Below are 22,326 nucleotides of genomic sequence, written 5' to 3'. Positions count from 1 at the left end.
TTGTTAGGGCATGTCTCAGTGTTTTGTTTGTTAGGGCATGTCTTAGTGTTTTGTTTGTTAGGGCATGTTAGTATTTCGTTTGTTAGGACACGTTAGTGTTTTGTTTGTTAGGGCATGTCTCAGTGTTTTGTTTGTTAGGGCATGTCTCAGTGTTTTGTTTGTTAGGGCATGTCTCAGTGTTTTGTTTGTTAGGACATGTCTCAGTGTTTTGTTTGTTAGGGCATGTTGGAGTGTTTTGTTTGTTAGGGCATGTCTCAGTGTTTTGTTTGTTAGGGCATGTTGGAGTGTTTTGTTTGTTAGGGCATGTCTCAGTGTTTTGTTTGTTAGGGCATGTCTCAGTGTTTTGTTTGTTAGGGCATGTCTCAGTGTTTTGTTTGTTAGGACATGTCTCAGTGTTTTGTTTGTTAGGGCATGTCTCAGTGTTTTGTTTGTTAGGGCATGTCTCAGTGTTTTGTTTGTTAGGGCATGTCTCAGTGTTTTGTTTGTTAGGACATGTCTCAGTGTTTTGTTTGTTAGGGCATGTCCCAGTGTTTTGTTTGTTAGGGCATGTCTCAGTGTTTTGTTTGTTAGGGCATGTCTCAGTGTTTTGTTTGTTAGGGCATGTCTCAGTGTTTTGTTTGTTAGGGCATGTCTCAGTGTTTTGTTTGTTAGGGCATGTCCCAGTTTTTTGTTTGTTAGGACATGTCTCAGTGTTTTGTTTGTTAGGGCATGTCTCAGTGTTTTGTTTGTTAGGGCATGTCTCAGTGTTTTGTTTGTTAGGGCATGTCTTAGTGTTTTGTTTGTTAGGGCATGTTAGTATTTCGTTTGTTAGGACACGTTAGTGTTTTGTTTGTTAGGGCATGTTAGAGTGTTTTGTACAGATATCATGCTTGCAAACAAATTCTAGAGTTCACAAACCATATTAATATTAGATTGCCTTTTTTTATAAATAATGTCTTGTTACATTTAACAATGTTATGAAGGTTATTTCCTTAGTAGGTGATGTCAGAGGTCAGTATGTGGTGGAAGTGGGTGTTCAGGATGATAGACTAGTAATTACCAGGATTCCCACTTCCCAAAAACGGAAGCAAACGGGATGGAACAGAGAGTGACCTCTGTGAATTTGTCCAATAAAAACTCCTTGTCGTTGCGAGACATTTTTTACTACGGTGTGCACAGGTTAGTCCCTCCCTGTTTTGGCCTGTTGGCTTCTGTTTGGTTTCTAGTGAATACCACCCACTTGAAGCCCACAGGGTAACAGTTTGCCCATTCACCTAATCTTTTTATTTAACTAGGCAAGTCAGTTAAATACAAATATTAGGGGAATGGGCAAACTGTTACCCTAATGGTAGGTTAAAGCTGGGTTTCAGTCCTGGTGAGGGTTTGACCGGGGTAGGCCGTCATTGTAAATAAGAATTTGTTCTTAACTGACTTGCCTAGTTAAATAAAGGTAAAATAAAAATAAAAAATCCAGACGTTGTAAAATCTGGCATGTGTCTGTAATGTAGTGAGACAGGAACTCGACCAATGGCCTGGTAATCTGTTCCTAGATCTGTTGGTAAAGTCAAGCCTTTACTCTAGGCTCATGTTGCGTAAGGTAAAGGTTGACTTTTGCACTTGGAGACAATATTTTGGCGTCCTAACGTGCCGCACGGAGAGCTGGACGATCGATATCGAGTGCTACTGAAGCCATGTATCTCCGTTGTGGGGGTTTAGATTCAGATCCTTTCGGTGAGTTACGGTACTGATTAGTCTACTCCATGATGATGTCATCGGTAGATGGAAGCTAGTGGGTCCTGCCCATCGGGACTCGCACCGAAACGAACGGAGAAACAAACCCAGCTTCACTGCTGTCGTGGACTTCACATGTCCCATCTATTCTCCCAGATAAGTGTTTTGTTGTGAGAAAAGGTTACCAATTGACTGATTCCAATCTCAGACTGTAGGGGGGTAGTTTTATCCATTATCTGCTGCTCGACCTCAAAAGGAAAGTGTTTTTGTTTCCTCCACGGAAAAGTTCAGAAAAGGTGAGTGGTGACGCGCTTCACTTCAAAGCCTTGCGCAAACATGATTGATTCATTAATGCCATTCATATAATGCGTACAGCATTTATATCGTACAGCATTTAGAAACAGTTACGCTGTTAGCCTACATTATTGATGAAAATCAGTGCAGTCGCTCGATACAATCAAAATAACTGTAGTTGGCTATTTTACATAGATTTTTCATAATTAAGTCTAAATCATACCCATTAATGATTGATTAACTGATTTGGATTCAAAACGAAGTGAAGCATATTTTTATTTATTTAAATATGTGTAGTTGTAAATTAGGGCGGGAGTGGGTTGCGTGGGGGCGGGGTAGTTTAGGGGTGCGAATGGGGGGTTGCGTGCGTGTTGGTGGATGCCCTAACAAACAAAACACTAACATGCCCTAACAAACAAAATACTCAAATGTCCTGACTGGTGGAAATCCCAGTTTTCTGCTGTCAATATGAATGGTTCTAGAAGGCTAGTGTTCTGTAGACTAGTGTTCTATTGTCAATATGAATGGCTCTAGAAGGCTAGTGTTCTGCTGTCAATATGAATGGTTCTAGAAGGCTAATGTTCTGTAGACTAGTGTTCTATTGTCAATATGAATGGTTCTAGAAGACTAGTGTTCTGCTGTCAATATGAATGGTTCTAGAAGCTATTCTGTAGACTAGTGTTCTATTGTCAATATGAATGGTTCTAGAAGACTAGTGTTCTGCTGTCAATATGAATGGTTCTAGAAGGCTAGTGTTCTGCTGTCAATATGAATGGTTCTAGAAGACTAGTGTTCTGCTGTCAATATGAATGGTTCTAGAAGGCTAGTGTTCTGTAGACTAGTGTTCTGCTGTCAATATGAATGGTTCTAGAAGGCAAGTGTTCTGCTGTCAATATGAATGGTTCTAGAAAGCTAGTGTTCTGCTGTCAATATGAATGGTTCTAGAAGGCTAGTGTTCTATTGTCAATATGAATGGTTCTAGAAGGCTAGTGTTCTATTGTCACTGTAGACTAGTGTTCTGCTGTCAATATGAATGGTTCTAGAAGACTAGTGTTCTGTAGACTAGTGTTCTGTAGACTAGTGTTCTGCTGTCAATATGAATGGTTTTAGAAGGCTAGTGTTCTGCTGTCAATATGAATGGTTCTAGAAGGCTAGTGTTCTGTAGACTAGTGTTCTGCTGTCAATATGAATGGTTCTAGAAGACTAGTGTTCTGTAGACTAGTGTTCTGCTGTCAATATGAATGGTTCTAGAAGGCTAGTGTTCTGTCTAGTGTTCTATTGTCAATATGAATGGTTCTAGAAGACTAGTGTTCTGCTGTCAATATGAATGGTTCTAGAAGACTAGTGTTCTGTCAATATGAATGGTTCTAGAAGACTAGTGTTCTGCTGTCAATATGAATGGTTCTAGAAGGCTAGTGTTCTGCTGTCAATATGAATGGTTCTAGAAGGCTAGTGTTCTGTAGACTAGTGTTCTATTGTCAATATGAATGGTTCTAGAAGGCTAGTGTTCTGCTGTCAATATGAATGGTTCTAGAAGGCTAATGTTCTGTAGACTAGTGTTCTGCTGTCAATATGAATGGTTTTAGAAGGCTAGTGTTCTGCTGTCAATATGAATGGTTCTAGGAGAGACTAGGGTCTGTGAGACAGTGTTGTGCTGTAATATGAGATGGGAGAGACTAGAGGTGTAGACAGAGGCGTCAGGATAATAGGATGGTTTAGAGAGGCTGAGTGTTCAGCGTCAATATGAATGGTCAGGAGAGACTGAGTGGTGTAGACAGTGTTGTTGTCAATATGAGAGGTCAGAGAGGCTAGTAGTTCGGTGAGACTAGTGCGCTGTGCTAATGGGACCAGAGGGGGAACAATAAGAGCGAGAGACAGAGGGGAGGATAATAGGAGGGGAGAGACAGGGAGGGGGAGAGACAGAGGGGGAGGATAATAGGAGGGGAGAGACAGAGGGGGAGGATAATAGGTGTGAGAGAGGAAATAACTACATAATAGAAGTAGAGGGGGAGGAAATAACTACATAATAGAAGTAGAGGGGGAGGAAAGGTAGAATGAGGAAGAGATATGGGGGTGGAGAAAGATAATAGATGGAGAGGGGAGGGAGTAAAAGTTACAGTGAGGTATAAGGTTAAGGTGGTCTCTACCACTCCGAGGTCTGGGAATGGGGAAGAAGATGTCTCTACCACTCCGAGGTCTGGGAATGGGGAAGTAGATGTGTCTCTACCACTCCGAGGTCTGGGAATGGGGAAGTAGATGTGTCTCTACCACTCCGAGGTCTGGGAATGGGGAAGTAGATGTGTCTACCACTCCGAGGTCTGGGAATGGGGAAGTAGATGTCTCTACCACTCCGAGGTCTGGGAATGGGGAAGTAGATGTGTCTCTACCACTCCGAGGTCTGGGAATGGGGAAGTAGATGTGTCTACCACTCCGAGGTCTGGGAATGGGGACGTAGATGTGTGTGTCTACCACTCCGAGGTCTGGGAATGGGGAAGTAGATGTGTGTCTCTACCACTCCGAGGTCTGGGAATGGGGAAGTAGATGTGTCTCTACCACTCCGAGGTCTGGGAATGGGGAAGTAGATGTGTCTCTACCACTCCGAGGTCTGGGAATGGGGAAGAAGATGTGTGTCTCTACTACTCCGAGGTCTGGGAATGGGGAAGTAGATGTGTCTCTACCACTCCGAGGTCTGGGAATGGGGAAGTAGATGTGTCTCTACCACTCCGAGGTCTGGGAATGGGGAAGTAGATGTGTCTCTACCACTCCAAGGTCTGGGAATGGGGAAGTAGATGTGTGTGGGGGAAGTTCTAAGTGTCATAGAAATGCTGTACAGTAAATCCTCTGTGTTTGTCCGGGTAAATGTGTACAGTTCTGTTTTGTGCCCTAAATGGCACCCTAATCCCTCCATAGTGACCTACTTTGGACTGGAGCCTTATGGGCCCTGGTCAAGTAGTGTAAAACATAGAGAATAGGCTGCCATTTAGGACACAGTCCTGGGAACCTTGCCTTTGTACAGTATTATGACTGCTCACTCACACTAAGTGTGTGTGTGTGCTGTATTATCAAAACATTTCAGCTGTTTGTGAATGTGATATCAGGAACCATAATGTTTAGAAGGATCTTGACAGAGTAGAAGGGTTGTGTTACTAAAGGTATTGAGTTACAATGTGGACGGATGGGGGGGCAGACAGACAGGCAGACAGAGAGACATGAAGTCAGACAGTCTGAGAGTTAGTGTCTTTTCTGTGTTTTCTTAGAGAGCGCTGTGAGTTGGCTACATCCCTCCAGACTCCCGCTGTGTGTTGTTGAACAGAAAGACACATTAGCTGTTACCTTCTCTGTTGTTGAAGAGGCACAAAGACATGGACACACCTGTTACCCTCTCTGTTGTTGAACAGACACAGACATGGACACATTAGCTGTTACCTTCTCTGTTGTTGAAGAGGCACAAAGACATAGACACACCTGTTAGCCTCTCTGTTGTTGAACAGGCACAAAGACATAGACACATTAGCTGTTAGCCTCTAGCTCCTGTCAGCCTGACGATGGTGTTATGAAACTATTATCTATAGAGATGCATGATATATCGTTATTTACAATGACGGTCCGGACGACGCTGAGCCAATTGTGCGCCGCCCTATGGGACTCCCAATCACGGCCGGATGTGATACAGCCTGGATTTGAACCAGGATCTGTAGTGATGCCTCTTGCACTGAGATGCAGTGCCTTAGACCGCTGCGTCCATGTGTGTGTGTTAAGTATTTAACTGTACTAGAATGCTTAAAAGGCCTCTAAATATTTTTATATCGGCATCGTTTTTTTTGGCAAGGAAAATATATCGGTATCGGCCAAAAATGTCATATTGGTGCATCACTAATTAGCTATTAGCCGCTAACTCAGATCAGTCTGACCCACAAGGGTGTTATGAAACTGTTAGCATTAGCATTGTTAGCTATTAGCCGCTAGCTCAGATCAGTCTGACCCACAGCATTGTAACCCACAATATTTCTGTGTCTCTGTCCCTCCATGCTATAAATCAAATGTAATTTTTTACATGCTTGGTAAACAACAGGTGTAGTCTAGCAGTGAAATGCTTATGGGCCCTTTCCAACAATTCAGAGAGAAAAAAACATGAGGAATAAATACACGGGCTATCAGTACCGAGTCAATGATAACTTGGCTATATGTACATGGGGTATCAGTACCGAGTCAATGATAACTTGGCTATATGTACATGGGGTATCAGTACCGAGTCAATGATAACTTGGCTATATGTACATGGGGTATCAGTACCGAGTCAATGATAACTTGGCTATATGTACATGGGGTATCAGTACCGAGTCAATGATAACTTGGCTATATGTACATGGGGTATCAGTACCGAGTCAATGATAACTTGGCTATATGTACATGGGGTATCAGTACCGAGTCAATGATAACTTGGCTATATGTACATGGGGTACCAGTACAGAGTCAATGATAACTTGGCTATATGTACATGGGGTACCAGTACAGAGTCAATGATAACTTGGCTATATGTACATGGGGTACCAGTACAGAGTCAATGATAACTTGGCTATATGTACATGGGGTACCAGTACAGAGTCAATGATAACTTGGCTATATGTACATGGGGTACCAGTACAGAGTCCATGATAACTTGGCTATATGTACATGGGGTAGCAGTACAGAGTCCATGATAACTTGGCTATATGTACATGGGGTAGCAGTACAGAGTCCATGATAACTTGGCTATATGTACATGGGGTAGCAGTACAGAGTCCATGATAACTTGGTTATATACACGGGGTACCAGTACAGAGTCAATGATAACTTGACTATATACATGGGGTACCAGTACTGAGTCCATGATAACTTGGCTATATACACGGGGTACCAGTACAGAGTCAATGATAACTTGGCTATATACACGGGGTACCAGTACTGAGTCCATGATAACTTGGCTATATACACAGGGTACCAGTACAGAGTCAATGATAACTTGGCTATATACACAGGGTACCAGTACTGAGTCAATGATAACTTGGCTATATACACGGGGTACCAGTACTGAGTCAATGATAACTTGGCTTTATACATGGGGTACCAGTACTGAGTCCATGATAACTTGGCTATATACATGGGGTACCAGTACTGAGTCCATGATAACTTGGCTATATACATGGGGTACCAGTACTGAGTCAATGATAACTTGGCTATATACATGGGGTACCAGTACTGAGTCCGTGATAACTTGGCTATATACATGGGGTACCAGTACTGAGTCAATGATAACTTGGCTATATACATGGGGTACCAGTACTGAGTCAATGATAACTTGGCTATATACATGGGGTACCAGTACTGAGTCCGTGATAACTTGGCTATATACACGGGGTACCAGTACTGAGTCCGTGATAACTTGGCTATATACACAGGGTACCAGTACTGAGTCAATGTGCAGGGGTACGAGGTAATGGAGGTACATGCACTGACCCCTGAGTCAATGCGTGTTAGCATTACCTTTGGTAGTGATTACAGCTGTGAGTCTATCTGGTTAATTCTCTAAGAGCTTTGCACACCTGGATTGTACAATGTTTGCACATTATTATAAAAACAATTCTTCAAGCTCTGTCAAGTTGGTTGTTGATCATTGCTAGACAGCCATTTTCAAGTCTTGCTCATACATTTTCAAACCGATTTTTAAGTCAAAACTGTAACTAGGCACCTCAGGAACATTCAATATCATCTTGGTAAGCAACTCCAGTGTATATTTGGCCTTGTGTTTTAGGTTACTGTCCTACTGAAAGGTGAATTCATCTCCCATCTCTCTGGAGAAAGCAGACTGAACCAGGTTTTCCTCTAGGATTATGCCTGTGCTTAGCTCTGTTCAGTTTATTTTTGTTCTCAAAATATGAAGTGGTACTCAGTGATGTGTTGTATTGGATTTGCCCCAAACATAACACTTTGTATTCAGGACATTAAGTACAGTTCTTTGCCACATTATTTACAGTTTTACTTTAGTACCTTGTTGTAAACAGGATGCATGTTTTTAAATATTTGTACTCTGAACAGGCTTCCTTTTTTTCACTCTGTCACTTAGGTTAGTATTGTGGAGTAACTACAATGTTGTTGATCCATCCTCAGATTTCTCCTATCACAGCCAATAAACTCTGTAACTGCTTTAAAGTCACCATTGGCCTCATGGTGAAATCCCTGAGTAGTTTTCTTCCTCTCAGGCAACTGAGTTAGGAAGGACGCCTGTATCTTTGTAGTGACTGGGTGTATTGATGCACCATCCAAAGTGTAATTAATAACTTCACCATGTTCAAAGGGGTTTTAAATGTCTTTTTTTTTTGTTGCATGGCAGTGGAAAACCTCCCTGGTCTTTGTGGTTGAATCTGTGTTTGAAATTCACTACTCGACTGAGGGACCTTACAGATAATTGTATATGTGGGGTACAGAGATGAGGTGGTGATTCAAAGATTATGTTAAACACTATTATTGCACACAGACTGAGTCCATGTAACTTATTATGTGACTTGTTAAGCACATTTTTACTCCTGAACTTATTTAGGCGTTTCCATAACAACGGGGTTGAATACTTATTGACTCAAGACATTTATGCTTATTAATTTGTTAACATTTCTAAAAACGATATTTAACTTTCTCATTATGGGGTATTAAGTGTAGGTCAGTGACACATCTCAAATTTAATCAATTTTGAATTCAGGCTGTAACACACAAACATGTGAGGAAAGTCAAGGGGTGTGAATCATTTCTTGAAGGCTCTGTAACTAGGAATAAAGTGACTAGGCAACAGGATTGATAATAAACAGTAGCAGCAGCATATGTGATGAGTAAAGAAGTGTAGTGCAAAAAGGGTCAATACCAACTATCTACCCAGACGGACTATTTAGCAGCCTTATGGCTTGGTTAAATATTGAACTAACTATTTAGCAGTCTGATGGCTTGGGAGGTAGAAGCTGTTCAGGGTCCTGTTGGTTCCTGACTTGGTGCATCGGTACCGCTTGCTATGCTGTAGCAGAGAGAACAGTCTATGACTTGGGTTGCTGAAGTCTTGGACAATTTTTGGGGCCTTCCTCTGACACGGCCTGGTATAGAGGTCCTAGATGGCAGTCTCAGTCTGACTACTGCTTTACATCTTCTGCTGCTCCTTGCTTCACCCTTTGCAGGAAGAGTAGAACTAAATAGAACAGAAGGACATTTCTCAGTTTAGTTTAAGGTATTTAATCTCCGGTGACTGGGCAAGAAGAGACTTGGGCACTTCCTGATTTGTGTTTTCCAGGAAGCGCCAGTCCTGTTCCTGGTTTCCTCCCTGAGGATGGTGTGGGAAGGAAGGATAGGGGTGGGGAGAAAGAGAAGGGGAGGGGGGACTAGCTGTGTCTCTACCCATGGTGTGTGTGTGTGTGTGTGTGTGTGTGTGTGTGTGTGTGTGTGTGTGTGTGTGTGTGTGTGTGTGTGTGTGTGTGTGTGTGTGTGTGTGTGTGTGTGTGTGTGTGTGTGTGTGTGTGTGTTTTAAGCCTATCCTTAACTATTCAGAGTTAATGCCTAAACTTCACCATAAACACAAAATGTGATGTTTGAGAAACATGGATGAACATCTAATTCTGACGTGAGACTGAGACAGCTGATAGGACAAACACAGACCAGAAAGACTACTACTAGAACCAGCTGATTCTCCTCCATTATGTCAACCTGTTGTTGTGTTCACTACTAGAACCAGCTGATTCTCCTCCATTATGTCAACCTGTTGCTGTGTTCACTACTAGAACCAGCTGAATCTCCTCCGTTATGTCAACCTGCTGTGTTCACTACTAGAACCAGCTGAATCTCCTCCGTTATGTCAACCTGTTGATGTGTTCACTACTAGAACCAGCTGATTCTCCTCCGTTATGTCAACCTATTGCTGTGTTCACTACTAGAACCAGCTGAATCTCCTCCGTTATGTCAACCTGTTGCTGTGTTCACTACTAGAACCAGCTGAATCTCCTCCGTTATGTCAACCTGTTGCTGTGTTCACTACTAGAACCAGCTGAATCTCCTCCGTTATGTCAACCTGTTGCTGTGTTCACTACTAGAACCAGCTGAATCTCCTCCATTATGTCAACCTGCTGTGTTCACTACTAGAACCAGCTGAATCTCCTCCGTTATGTCAACCTGCTGTGTTCACTACTAGAACCAGCTGATTCTCCTCCATTATGTCAACCTGCTGTTGTGTTCACTACTAGAACCAGCTGATTCTCCTCCATTATGTCAACCTGCTGTGTTCACTACTAGAACCAGCTGATTCTCCTCCATTATGTCAACCTGTTGCTGTGTTCACTACTAGAACCAGCTGATTCTCCTCCGTTATGTCAACCTGCTGTGTTCACTACTAGAACCAGCTGAATCTCCTCCGTTATGTCAACCTGCTGTGTTCACTACTAGAACCAGCTGAATCTCCTCCGTTATGTCAACCTGTTGCTGTGTTCACTACTAGAACCAGCTGAATCTCCTCCGTTATGTCAACCTGTTGCTGTGTTCACTACTAGAACCAGCTGAATCTCCTCCGTTATGTCAACCTGCTGTGTTCACTACTAGAACCAGCTGAATCTCCTCCGTTATGTCAACCTGTTGCTGTGTTTGGCCACAGCCAGTTACTTTGAAGAAAATAGGAACATTCTCTCTGAAGGTCACCAACGTTTCAGCAGCTTCATCATCATGTAAATAGCCCATCCAACCAACTACCTACCTCATCCTCATATTTTTTATCTTTTTTTTTCTGCTTTTTTGCACACCAGTATTTCTACCAGTATTTCTACCAGTATTTCTACCAGTATTTCTACTTGCACATCCTCATCTGCACATCTCACTCCAGTGTTAATTGCTAAATTGTAATTAATACGCTACTATGGCCTATTTATTGCCTTACCTTCTTACTTCATTTGCACACTGTATATAGATTTTCTGTATTCAGATTTTCTACAAACGTACAGTCAATGTACAGTGTTATTGACTGTACGTTTGTTTGTGTAACTCTGTGTTGTTTGTGTCACACTGCTTTGCTTTATCTTGGCCAGGTCGCAGTTGTAAATGAGAACTTGTTCTCAACTGGCCTACCTGGTTAAATAAAGCTGAAAAAAATCAAGCTGTAAAACAACTGAGATGTAGTGTCCTGCTGGTTAGTGTCTACACTATTAAACAGTGATTCACTGGTAAGGACTATATTTCATCTGTAGTGTCCTGCTGGTTAGTGTCCACACTATTAAACAGTGATTCACTGGTACAGACTATAATTCAGCTGTCGTGTCCTCTTTTTCCACACTTATTACTTACAAAATTCAGCTGTCGTCTGGTTATTCCCTTTCACTGGTACAGACTATAATTCACGTCGTCCTTTATTAAACAGTGATTCACCGGTACAGACTATAATTCAGCTACTCAAGTGGAAACACTGCATCTAGAATCATGGAGGATAACTCAACGTGTTGACTTGTTTCCATTGTGGACACACTACATAGTGTCAACTCCAAGAGGTTTAACTGTGTCTGATCCTATACAGACATGAGGGAAGGGACAGTGATGATAATCACCGTGATGGTGTATTTATGTATGTTATGGTAGCAGTACTGCTAAACCTGTCTGACTGGTAATATTGATGGAGGTTATTCAAAAACCAAAAATATAGGCCACACACACACAGAGATGTAGAGATCAGCATTGGTCTCTGGTGGAATATTCCATGGGTCTGATCGCTACTGAAACCAGTGTGTGTGTGTGTGTGTGTGTGTGTGTGTGTATGTGTGTGTGTAAAATAGCCACACATGTCAACCAGATGGACACAATGGAACTATCTCAATTGCAGCCAGAGGAGGAGGGTCAGTTTATACAGGGAATGTATCCAAAATGGTACCCTATTCCCTGTGGAGGGAACCCTATAGCACCCTCTTCCCTGTGGAGGGAACCCTATAGCACCCTCTTCCGTATTGGCCCTGGTCAAAAGTAGTGCACTACATAATTGATTCCTCAAAAAACCTAGTCCCCAAAAAATAGTTTGGGGGTTTTCAGGAAACGTAAACCATAGAATAGTCCTTTGGCGGAAAGATTGTTGACATATTTGGCGTTTGTATCTAAAAGCACAATGGAGAAATAATTAAGCAAAGTTAGCATATATATGCCTTTTTGGCCTTACACAGGCTTCCTTTAAGACTCCATAGTGCTTCATCTATAGAGGCTACAGGCCTGCTTTAAGACTCCATAGTGCTTCATCTGTAGAGGCTACAAAGCAACATTGGTGTCACATGAAGCTTTACTGCTTGCTCTTGAGCAAGTGAATTTTCCCCAGTGTCTGGTGGAAAGCAGACTGAACCAGGATTTTCTCTAGGATTTTGCCTCTATTCTGTTCATTTTTGTCCTAAAAGACTCCCTAGTCCTTGCTGATGACAAGCATACCCATAACATTATGCCACCACCACCATGCATGAAAATATGAAGAGTGGTACTCAGTGATGAGTTGTGTTGGATTTGCCCCAAACAACGCTTTCTTTTCAGGACATAAAGTTAATTTATTTTCCATACTGTTTTAATGTCACCGTTGGCTTCATGGTGAAACTGACGGGTTTCCTTTCTCTCTGGCAACTGAGTTGTAGTGACTGGGTGTATTGATACACCATCCAAAGTGTAATTAATAACTTCACCATGCTCAAAGGGATGTTCAATGTCTGTTTGTTTTTTTACCCATCGACCAATAGGTGCCCTTCTTTACGAGGCATTGGAAAACCTCCATGGTCTTTGTGGTTGAATCTGTGTATGATATTCACTGCTCGACTGAGGGTCCTTACAGATAAATGTATGTGTGGGGTACATAGATGTGGTCATTAAACACTGTTATTGCACACAGTGACTCCATGCAACTTATTATATGACTTGTTAAGGACATTTTTACTCTTTAACTTTAGGCTTGCCATAACAAAGGGGTTGAATACTTATTGACTCAAAACATTTTTAAATAATTTGTAAACATTTCTAAAAACATTATTTAACTTTAACATGATCGGGTATTGTGTGTAGGCCAGTGACACAAAATCTGAATTGAATCAATTTTAAATTCCGGTAGAATTTGGTAGAGCATAGCTCGGTTGGTAGAGTATGACTCTTGCAACACCAGGATAGTGGGTTCAATCCCAGGGACCACCCATATGGTAAATGTTGGCACGCATGACTAAGTTGCTTTGGATAAAAGCGTTTGCTGAATGACATACAGTTGGAGTTGGAAGTTTACATACACCTTCGCCAAATACATTTAAACTCAGTATTTCACAATTCCTGACATTTAATCCTAGTAAAAATTCCCTGTCTTTGGTCAGTTAGAGTCACCATTTTTATTTTAAGAATGTGAAATGTCAGAATAATAGTAGAGGGAATTATTTATTTCAGCTTTTAATTTTTTCATCACATTCCTAGTGGGTCAGAAGTTTACACACTCAATTTGTATTTGGTAGCATTGCCTTTAAATTGTTTAACTTGGGTCAAACGTTTCGGATAGCCTTCCACAAGCTTCCCACAATAAGTTGGGTGAATTTTGGCCCATTCCTCCTGACAGAGCTGGTTTAACTGAGTCAGGTTTGTAGGCCTCCCTGCTCGCACACGCTTTTTCAGTTTTGCCCACAAATGTTCTATAGGATTGAGGTCAGGGCTTTGTGAAGTCCACTCCAATACCTTGATTTTGTTGTCCTTAAGCCATTTTCCCACAACTTTGGAAGTATCCTTGGGGTCATTGTCCATTTGGCAGACCCATTTGCGACCAAGCTTTAACTTCCTGATTGATGTCTTGAGATGTTGCTTCAATATATCCACATAATTTTCTTGCCTCATCTATTTTGTGAGGTGCACCAGTCCCTCCTGCAGCAAAGCACCCCCACAACATGATGCTGCCACCCCCGTGCTTCACGGTTGGGATGGTGTTCTTCGGCTTGCAAGCCTCCCCCTTTTTCCTACAAACATAACGATGGTCATTTTGGCCAAACAGTTCTATTTTGGATTCATCAGACCAGAGGACACTAATCCAAAAAGTATGATCTTTGTCCCCATGTGCAGTTGCAAACCGTAGTCTGGCTTTTTTATGGCGGTTTTGGAATAGTGGCTTCTTCCTTGCTGAGTGACCTTTCAGGTTATGTTGATATAGGACTCGTTTTACTGTGGATATAGATACTTTTGTACCTGTTTCCTCCAGCATCTTCACAAGGTCCTTTGCGTTTTGTTCTCGGATTGATTTGCACTTTTCGCACCAAAGTACGTTAATCTCTAGGAGACAGAACGCGTCTCCTTCCTGAGCGGTATGACGGCTGCGTGGTCCCAAACTATTGTTTGTACAGATGAATGTGGTACCTTCAGGCATTTGGAAATTGCTCCCAAGGATGAACCAGACTTGTGGAGGTCTAGAATTGTTTTCTGATGTCTTGGCTGATTTCTTTAGATTTTCCAATGATGTCAAGCAAAGAGCCACTGAGTTTGAAGGTAGGCCTTGAAATACATCCACAGGTACACCTCCAATTGACTCAAATTATGTCAATTAGCCTATCAGAAGCTTCTAAAGCCATGACATTTTCTGCAATTTTCCAAGCTGTTTAAAGGCACAGTCAACTTAGTGTATGTAAGCTTCTGGCCAACTGGAATTGTGATACAGTGAATTATAAGTGAAATAATCTGTCTTTAAACTATTGTTGGAAAAATGACTTGTGTCATGCACAAAGTAGATGTCCTAACTGACTTGCCAAAACTATAGTTTGTTAACAAGAAATTTGTGATGGGGTTGAAAAACAAGTTTTATTGACTCCAACCTAAGTGTATGTAAACTTCAGACTTCAACTGTATATATAAAATGTGTTCTACACATTTCTATCTGAATGGTCTGTAATGTTAAACCCTCCTGAACCGGCCCCATGGGCTAGAACCTGGCAGCTCTTTGATTGGTGTTGCCATGGTGAAGAGGATTCTTAATGTCCTAGGAGGACACTGATTGGACAGCCAGGGTTTGAGTGGGTGTGTTTGTGTGTCTGCAGTCAGGCTTGTGCCTATGTAGCTGATGGACAGTTTTCAGTGTGAGTCTAATAGAGTGGAAATAGCCTGGTCCCAGATCTACTGATCTATCATAGTAGAGTGGAATTAGCCTGGTCCCAGATCTACTGATCTATCATAGTAGAGTGGAATTAGCCTGGTCCCAGATCTACTGATCTATCATAGTAGAGTGGAAATAGCCTGGTCCCAGATCTACTGGTCTTCTTGATAATTAGCCTGGTCCCAGATCTACTGATCTATCATAGTAGAGTGGAATTAGCCTGGTCCCAGATCTACTGATCTATCATAGTAGAGAGGAAATAGCCTGGTCCCAGATCTACTGGTCTATCATAGTAGAGTGGAATTAGCCTAGTCACGTCCCAGTTCTGTTTGTGCATCATGCTAATACGTCTTGTCATGTCTAACAGTGGCATAATGGCACAAACAGACTGGTACCCAGGCTAGGGAAGAAATGACAGACCAAATACATTTCCGAGACAGTGGAACAGGAAATGAAAGTGGAAGAGTTTGGAGGGAAGGACAAAAATGATCCACCCCTCCCTCCCTCTTATCTCTTAGTATTCTCTGTAGTTACGACATCCACCTCTCCTGTCTATTGTAAACTGTTTAGAGGGCCATTTGGAACTGTGATGTTATTATCAGGTCTATTAGTATAACAACTAAAATGGGTTTCTCCTCCCTTTCTCTCCTCTCCTGTCTGCCTCTTTCTGTCCGTCTGTCTACTCTAGGTGGTTGTCACGACTGCCCTTCCTCCCACAATGTCTTCTGAAACAAAGCCCATCCAGGGGTCAGTATCCCCATGCTCTACGACCCCTCCCCTGACCTCCAGGTCCCCTGGCTCCCCGGTCTCTCCGGTGTCCCCTGGGTCCCTGTGCCCGCCAGCCTCCCGGCACCGAGACCGTTCCCCCTCCCCCATGAGAGGTTACCTCATACCCAGCCCCCTGCCAACCAGACGTACTAGGACCTGCTCCGCGTGAGTACATACACACACACACACACACACACACACACACACACACACCCAGTTAGTGTTATAATTCAATAGTTATGAAACTGCTTAACTCATTATGTCTAGGAGTCCTAGCTACATGGTCTGTAACCTGACACATTATGTCTAGGAGTCCTAGTCCTAGCTACATGGTCTGTAACCTGACTCATTATGTCTAGGGGTCCTAGCTACATGGTCTGTAACCTGACTCATTATGTCTAGGGGTCCTAGCTACATGGTCTGTAACCTGACTCATTATGTCTAGGGGTCCTAGTCCTAGCTACATGGTCTGTAACCTGACTCATTATGTCTAGGAGTCCTAGCTACATGGTTTGTAACCTGACTCATTATGTCTAGGAGTCCTAGTTACATGGTCTGTAACCTGACTCATTATGTCTAGGGGTCCTAGCTACATGGTCTGTAACCTGACTCATTATGTCTAGGGGTCCTAGCTACATGGTCTGTAACCTGACTCATTATGTCTAGGGTCCTAGCTACATGGTCTGTAACCTGACTCATTATGTCTAGGGGTCCTAGCTACATGGTCTGTAACCTGACTCATTATGTCTAGGAGTCGTAGCTACATGGTCTGTAACCTGACTCATTATGTCTAGGAGTCCTAGTCCTAGCTACATGGTCTGTAACCTGACTCATTATGTCTAGGAGTCCTAGCTACATGGTCTGTAACCTGACTCATTATGTCTAGGAGTCCTAGCTACATGGTCTGTAACCTGACTCATTATGTCTAGGGGTCCTAGCTACGTGGTCTGTAATCTGATTGGATGTGTGCATTAATATGAGAAGTAAGCGTATGTGACCAGGTGTTGACTGCATTTACCCAGGAGACACCTTACCTTGGTCCAGGACCAGCTCTGTCTCTCTTGACCTCATGGTCGGTCAGTCCAAGAGGATTATTATTGGTTCAGATGGTGAGGAAACATTAAAATGGATAAAAAGGAAACATACCAAAGGCCCAAACTAAAGACTAAACCAAACCAAAGGCCTCAAGGCCACCAAAGTAAACCTCCAGCCTCAGGGTTTTTCCAGCTGGGACACCGACTGATATTCACCTTAATTGGCAACACCTGATGTGCTTATCAAGGCTTAGCTCAGCACCTAGACCCGGTTGCTGCTGCCACCTGGGGGATGGAGTGTGGAAGTGTATCCTGGCAGTGGCAATGTGTTGACTAACTGTTTGCCAACACTACCCCCCACCCCATATCGTAACACTGTGCAGCGTATCGTAACGCTGTGCAGCGCATCGTAACGCTGTGCAGCGCACCGTAACGCTGTGCCCCGCACCGTAACGCTGTGCCCCGCACCGTAACGCTGTGCCCCGCACCGTAACGCTGTGCCCCGCACCGTAACGCTGCGCCCCGCACCGTAACGCTGAAGTGGTACCTCAATTAAAAGTTGTGGTCTTTATGCCTCAACTTCTGTCATTGCACCACACTATCACAAGGGGGAGTTAGAACGCTGATATGTCACTCGTCTAAACTGTGGCACAAATTGGGGGATTTTTCACACCAAGCTCAGCTATTTACACTATCCTTTTGTAAATGAATGGAGGTGGGAATGTTTCAGTCTGAGAGTCTCTCTCCTCTGGCGCTAGAGTCCTGCATCAGGCAAAACAACATTTAGCTGGCGGGTTGGTCCCAGAATTGAGAGAGAGAGAGAACATGGGTCAATACAATGGCTCAATTACACTTGACATGTGGACTGATGATTTTAGAAAAATAGACATGGTGTCCTTTTGGTTTCTCTCCCTCTAAAAACAGAAATAAACCATTCTAAATAACAAACTGTCTTTATTTACCACAGTGTGAGAGTGACAGCCCCTCTATAGAAAGTGAGTTTCTGAAACACGGAGTCCTTCTTTACTGATGAGAAGAAGAAACTGAATGAAAGAAAGTACAGCGAGGATAGGGAGGGGAAAAAGATTGCCCATATTTTCAAGACCTGAGCTAGTTCATTTATATAATTAATGAAATGTACTAGTTTATTTAGGCAATTTAATATTAATCTAGGTTTGGCCTATTTAGTAGGCTATTTACAGCAAAATCTATATTTGTCACATAAAGCTGTGACTCACTCATTTCTGGCTTTGGATCAAAATAAATAAGTACCAACATTCTTTCTGTTTTAACTTGGTCAAAACATTTCTTTATTGAAGACTAATCTGCTCATATTGTTTGTGTTCAATTATTTGTGACGTTGTTGTGGTTACAATGAAGAATGGAAACAAAATATATCAAATCTTATTCACACTGAATAATTAGATGAGTGTTGCAAGCTTGTCATTGTTCCTTTTTTTAAATGTTGCCTGCCTTTTATTGTGTGTGTGTGTGTGTGTGTGTGCGCGTGTAGGGCGGAGCGTGCAGCGGAGGGTCCTTCGTTCAGCGGCGTATGTAAGTGTTTCTCTCGGACAAAAGGACACGGCTTCATCACACCAGCCGACGGAGGCAGCGACATCTTTGTCCACATCTCAGAGTGAGTTTGTGGGTCACAGCCTCAACACACATTAAAAAAATAATAGCAGCTCCCACTCACCCAGTGATGAGGACGGTGACGAGGGGTACGGTCTGCAGTTCACTGTGTGTCCTTCCACCTTTTATCGTGGCGTCATTGGTCCCTGAGGTCCTAGTGCCCGTCTTTAGAGAGGAGATTCTCTCTCCTTCAAAAGCAGGCTATTCGAGTGGTCGACCGTATCAGAAGTGGGTACAGCCGGTACTTTTAATCCCCAAGAGCAATGGAACGTAGCGTCCCGTCCTGAACCTCAAGGTAGCAAGTTCAAAATGCTCACACTCTGCCGCCGCCGGCTACTGCAGTCGGTGCCTCCCAGCAGTTGGTTCAAGTCCATTCATCTGAAGGATTTCTATTATTTTCAATGTGCTATACATCCTCCCCATCTCCCAATCATCCTTCTCTATGGTAGTGGAGGCGGTGCCAGGGGATCAGAGTATTGGCCTATCAGGGTCATTGGCTGGTCGTAGCGGAGTCGAGAGAACAAGTGGAGCTCCACGCTGGTTTCCCATAGTCAGTCTCTGAGTTCATAGTGAATCCCTGGGGTTCGTGGTGAATAACAAGAAAAGTTGTTTGTCTCCGGCTCAGTGGATTCAGTTTCTGGGTCTGGTTTTGGACTTGCTTCTGAATCATTTGTTTTTGTCCCAACAGAGGAGGGTCGCATTGCAGCTTTGTCTGGAACAGTTTCAGCTGGGGCACTCTTTTAGACTTGTGCATGCGGTTATTGTGTCTGATGGTCTCTATGATAGCTGTGGTGCCTCTGGGACTTCTGTTAATCATACCTGCTGGCCTTGTACGAGTCGCGTTGGGATAGGTCATCGGGGTTCGTTCTGTTGACATTGAATGCTGCAGTATGGGCTCTCAGCATGGCAGGGATTTCTCCGTTCATCCAATGTTTTTGGTTGGTTTATGTCCGGATTGTTATTTTGTAGGTACATCATCATCAACACATTTCCTAATGAAGTCTGTGACTGACGATGTATATTCCTCAATGTTGATGGATGAGTCTTTAAACATATTCCACTCAGTATTCTCAAAACATTCCTGCAGCATTGAGTCTGCCTCTGTCCAGCTCCTCACTGTTCTCTGTGTTGGTGGCTCCCTCTTGAGTTGCAGCTTGGAGGAGGGGAGTAGGAACAGAGAGCCATGATCTGATTGGACGAAGTGAGGGCAGGAGATGGTTATTTACGAGTCACTGAATGTACAAAACATTATGGACACCTTCCTAATATTGAGTTGCCCTTTGTTCAAGGCACAAAAAAATGTTCTTGCCCATTCACCATTTTTTTCAAAAATGTTTATTTTTAATTGAACCTTTATTTAACTAGGCAAGTCAGTTAAGAACAAATTCATATTTACAATGACGGCCTACTGGGGAACAGTGGGTTAACTGCCTTGTTCAGGGGCAGAACAACAGATTTTAATTTTCTTATTTTTTTATGTGTGCCTTTTGAATAGCACACATACACAATCCATGTCTCAATTGTCGCAAGGTTTAAAAACACTTCTTTACCCTGTCTCCTCCCCTTCATCTATACTAATTGAAGTGGATTTAACAAGTGACATCAATAAGGGATCATATCTTTCACTGGATTCACCTGGTCAGTCTGTCATGGAAATAACAGGTGTCCATAATGTGTTGTACACTCAGTGTATGTTTGTGGTCTGGCAAGTTGTGTACATGTGGTTCTAGGAGAGAAGACAGTTGGAAAAGAGAAAACTGATAAAGATGAGCATGCATTCTCATCTCTCACTCATCCCTCCTCCCTCTACAGTATCGAGGGGGAATACGTGCCAATGGAAGGAGATGAGGTGAGCTATAAGGTGTGCTCCATCCCTCCCAAGTACCAGAAGGTCCAGGCGGTGGATGTCACCATCACCCACCTCAACCCAGGATCGAAGCACGAGACCTGGGGTGGGGCGCTGCTCAGCTCCCCCTGAGTCCCGGAGGTTTCTGGAGGGGAGAAATGTCAACAGGGAAAGGGTCCCCTTCTTTTTAGTTTTTCTGAAGGGACATATGGGTTAAAGCTTGTTGTGGGAGGAAATGGAAAGGTTGGTATTTGAATGGGGAAGATATGTATCATTAGATGGGAAGGTTAATCAAATAAAACTGCATCACTTCAACAATACATGGTTCTCTAGTTTTTATTCATGGTTTGAACTAATATCACTGAGATCTCCTGTTCAATTGGATTCAATTCCATAGTGCCTGCCGACCGATGCACCATTTCAAGCATCTGCAGTGTTGTAGAGTTAATGCAGTCTCTACAAACATGGTAACATTGCCTTTTAAAAGCCGCATCGTCGACAACACCTGATCAGATTGAATCTCGGCCTATTTGTGAGTGTGACTGTTGAATATAACAGAATGAGAGGGTTCTGTTGTGAATGGGAGGTGTGTTTTCAAATGGGAGGTGTGTTTTCAAATGGGAGGTGTGTGTTTTCAAATGGGAGGTGTGTGTTTTCAGATGGGAGGTGTGTGTTTTCAGATGGGAGGTGTGTGTTTTCAGATGGGAGGTGTGTGTTTTCAGATGGGAGGTGTGTGTTTTCAGATGGGAGGTGTGTGTTTTCAGATGGGAGGTGTGTGTTTTCAGATGGGAGGTGGGTGTTTTCAGATGGGAGGTGGGTTTTCAAAGTTGCGTTTAAATACAAATTGACAATGCAACTTTCATAACAGTTACATAACAATAAAAAAACACTAGCCTGCTGGTCTTACTGGGTCAATAGGAACATTAGCCCAAGCTATTTAGGAGAGATATCACACCTCTAGTTCTGTTTTTCCTGCCGAGGGGTGCCTTATACCTGCGCCCAGAGGGGAGTAGTTCAAATTCCGGGTACAGGGGGTGGCTTGGGTCTAAAATGATTTTGTAAGCCTAGCGTAGGGCCCTGACCTTAAAGATCTCATCCAGGCCTGACTGTTTGACTCCAAGTACCCTGCTGAGGGCCCTGACCTTAAAGATTTCACCCAGGCCTGACTGTTTGACTCCAAGTACCTTGGGGAGGGCCTGACCTTAAAGATCTCATCCAGGCCTGACTGTTTGACTCCAAGTACCCTGCTGAGGGCCCTGACCTTAAAGATTTCACCCAGTCCTGACTGTTTGACTCCAAGTACCCTGCTGAGGGCCCTGACCTTAAAGATTTCACCCAGTCCTGACTGTTTGACTCCAAGTACCCTGCTGAGGGCCCTGACCTTAAAGATTTCACCCAGTCCTGACTGTTTGACTCCAAGTACCCTGCTGAGGGCCCTGACCTTAAAGATTTCACCCAGTCCTGACTGTTTGACTACAAGTACCTTGGGGAGGGCCTGACCTTAAAGATCTCATCCAGGCCTGACTGTTTGACTCCAAGTACCTTGCTTGCTGTGGTGATAATCCTTCTCAGCATATTTCTCTGGCTGACAGTGGCATTGCCAAACCAACAAACAATACAAGAAGTTAAACTACTCTCATTGAAAGATTTGTAAAACAGAGTCCGTATAGTACAGTCAAAATTAAAAGATCCCAGCTTTTTGAGAACGTACAGTCTGACTCTTGTTGTAGATCAGATCTGAATACTGTAAAGTATTCAGATCCCTTGACTTTTTCCACATTTTGTTACGTTATTCTAAAATATATATATTTTGTAATTCCTCAATCTACACACAATACCCCATAATGATAAAACGAAAACAGGTTCAGAAATCTTAGCAAATGTTTAAAAATAAAAAAACAGATACCTTATTTACATAAGTA

The 22,326-nt window shown here is 42.9% G+C and overlaps 1 protein-coding gene across 1 annotated transcript; it reads left to right on the top strand.

Moving 5' to 3' along the window:
• Positions 1-1,728: 1,728 nt before the first annotated feature.
• Positions 1,729-20,724, top strand: LOC106595384 (calcium-regulated heat stable protein 1). Its single transcript, XM_045715930.1, has 4 exons — positions 1,729-2,006; positions 15,813-16,057; positions 18,440-18,562; positions 20,371-20,724. Exons 2-4 carry the CDS (start codon positions 15,843-15,845, stop codon positions 20,534-20,536), a joined length of 504 nt encoding a protein of 167 aa, XP_045571886.1. The 5' UTR covers positions 1,729-2,006; positions 15,813-15,842; the 3' UTR covers positions 20,537-20,724.
• Positions 20,725-22,326: the final 1,602 nt, after the last annotated feature.

The sequence above is a fragment of the Salmo salar genome, chromosome ssa03 (genome assembly GCF_905237065.1).
Source record: "Salmo salar chromosome ssa03, Ssal_v3.1, whole genome shotgun sequence".
Lineage (NCBI taxonomy): Eukaryota > Metazoa > Chordata > Actinopteri > Salmoniformes > Salmonidae > Salmo > Salmo salar.
The sequence above is the reverse complement of the archived record's forward strand: the minus strand, read 5'-3'. Positions and strand labels throughout refer to the sequence as shown.

Bases quoted from the DNA above. Each gene is read 5' to 3' on its own strand.
- LOC106595384 (XM_045715930.1), top strand. From the start codon at position 15,843: ATGTCTTCTGAAACAAAGCCCATCCAGGGGTCAGTATCCCCATGCTCT. The intron at 16,058-18,439 runs GTGAGTACATAC...GTGCGCGTGTAG, and splicing joins CGTACTAGGACCTGCTCCGC to GGCGGAGCGTGCAGCGGAGG. The intron at 18,563-20,370 runs GTGAGTTTGTGG...CTCCCTCTACAG, and splicing joins ATCTTTGTCCACATCTCAGA to TATCGAGGGGGAATACGTGC.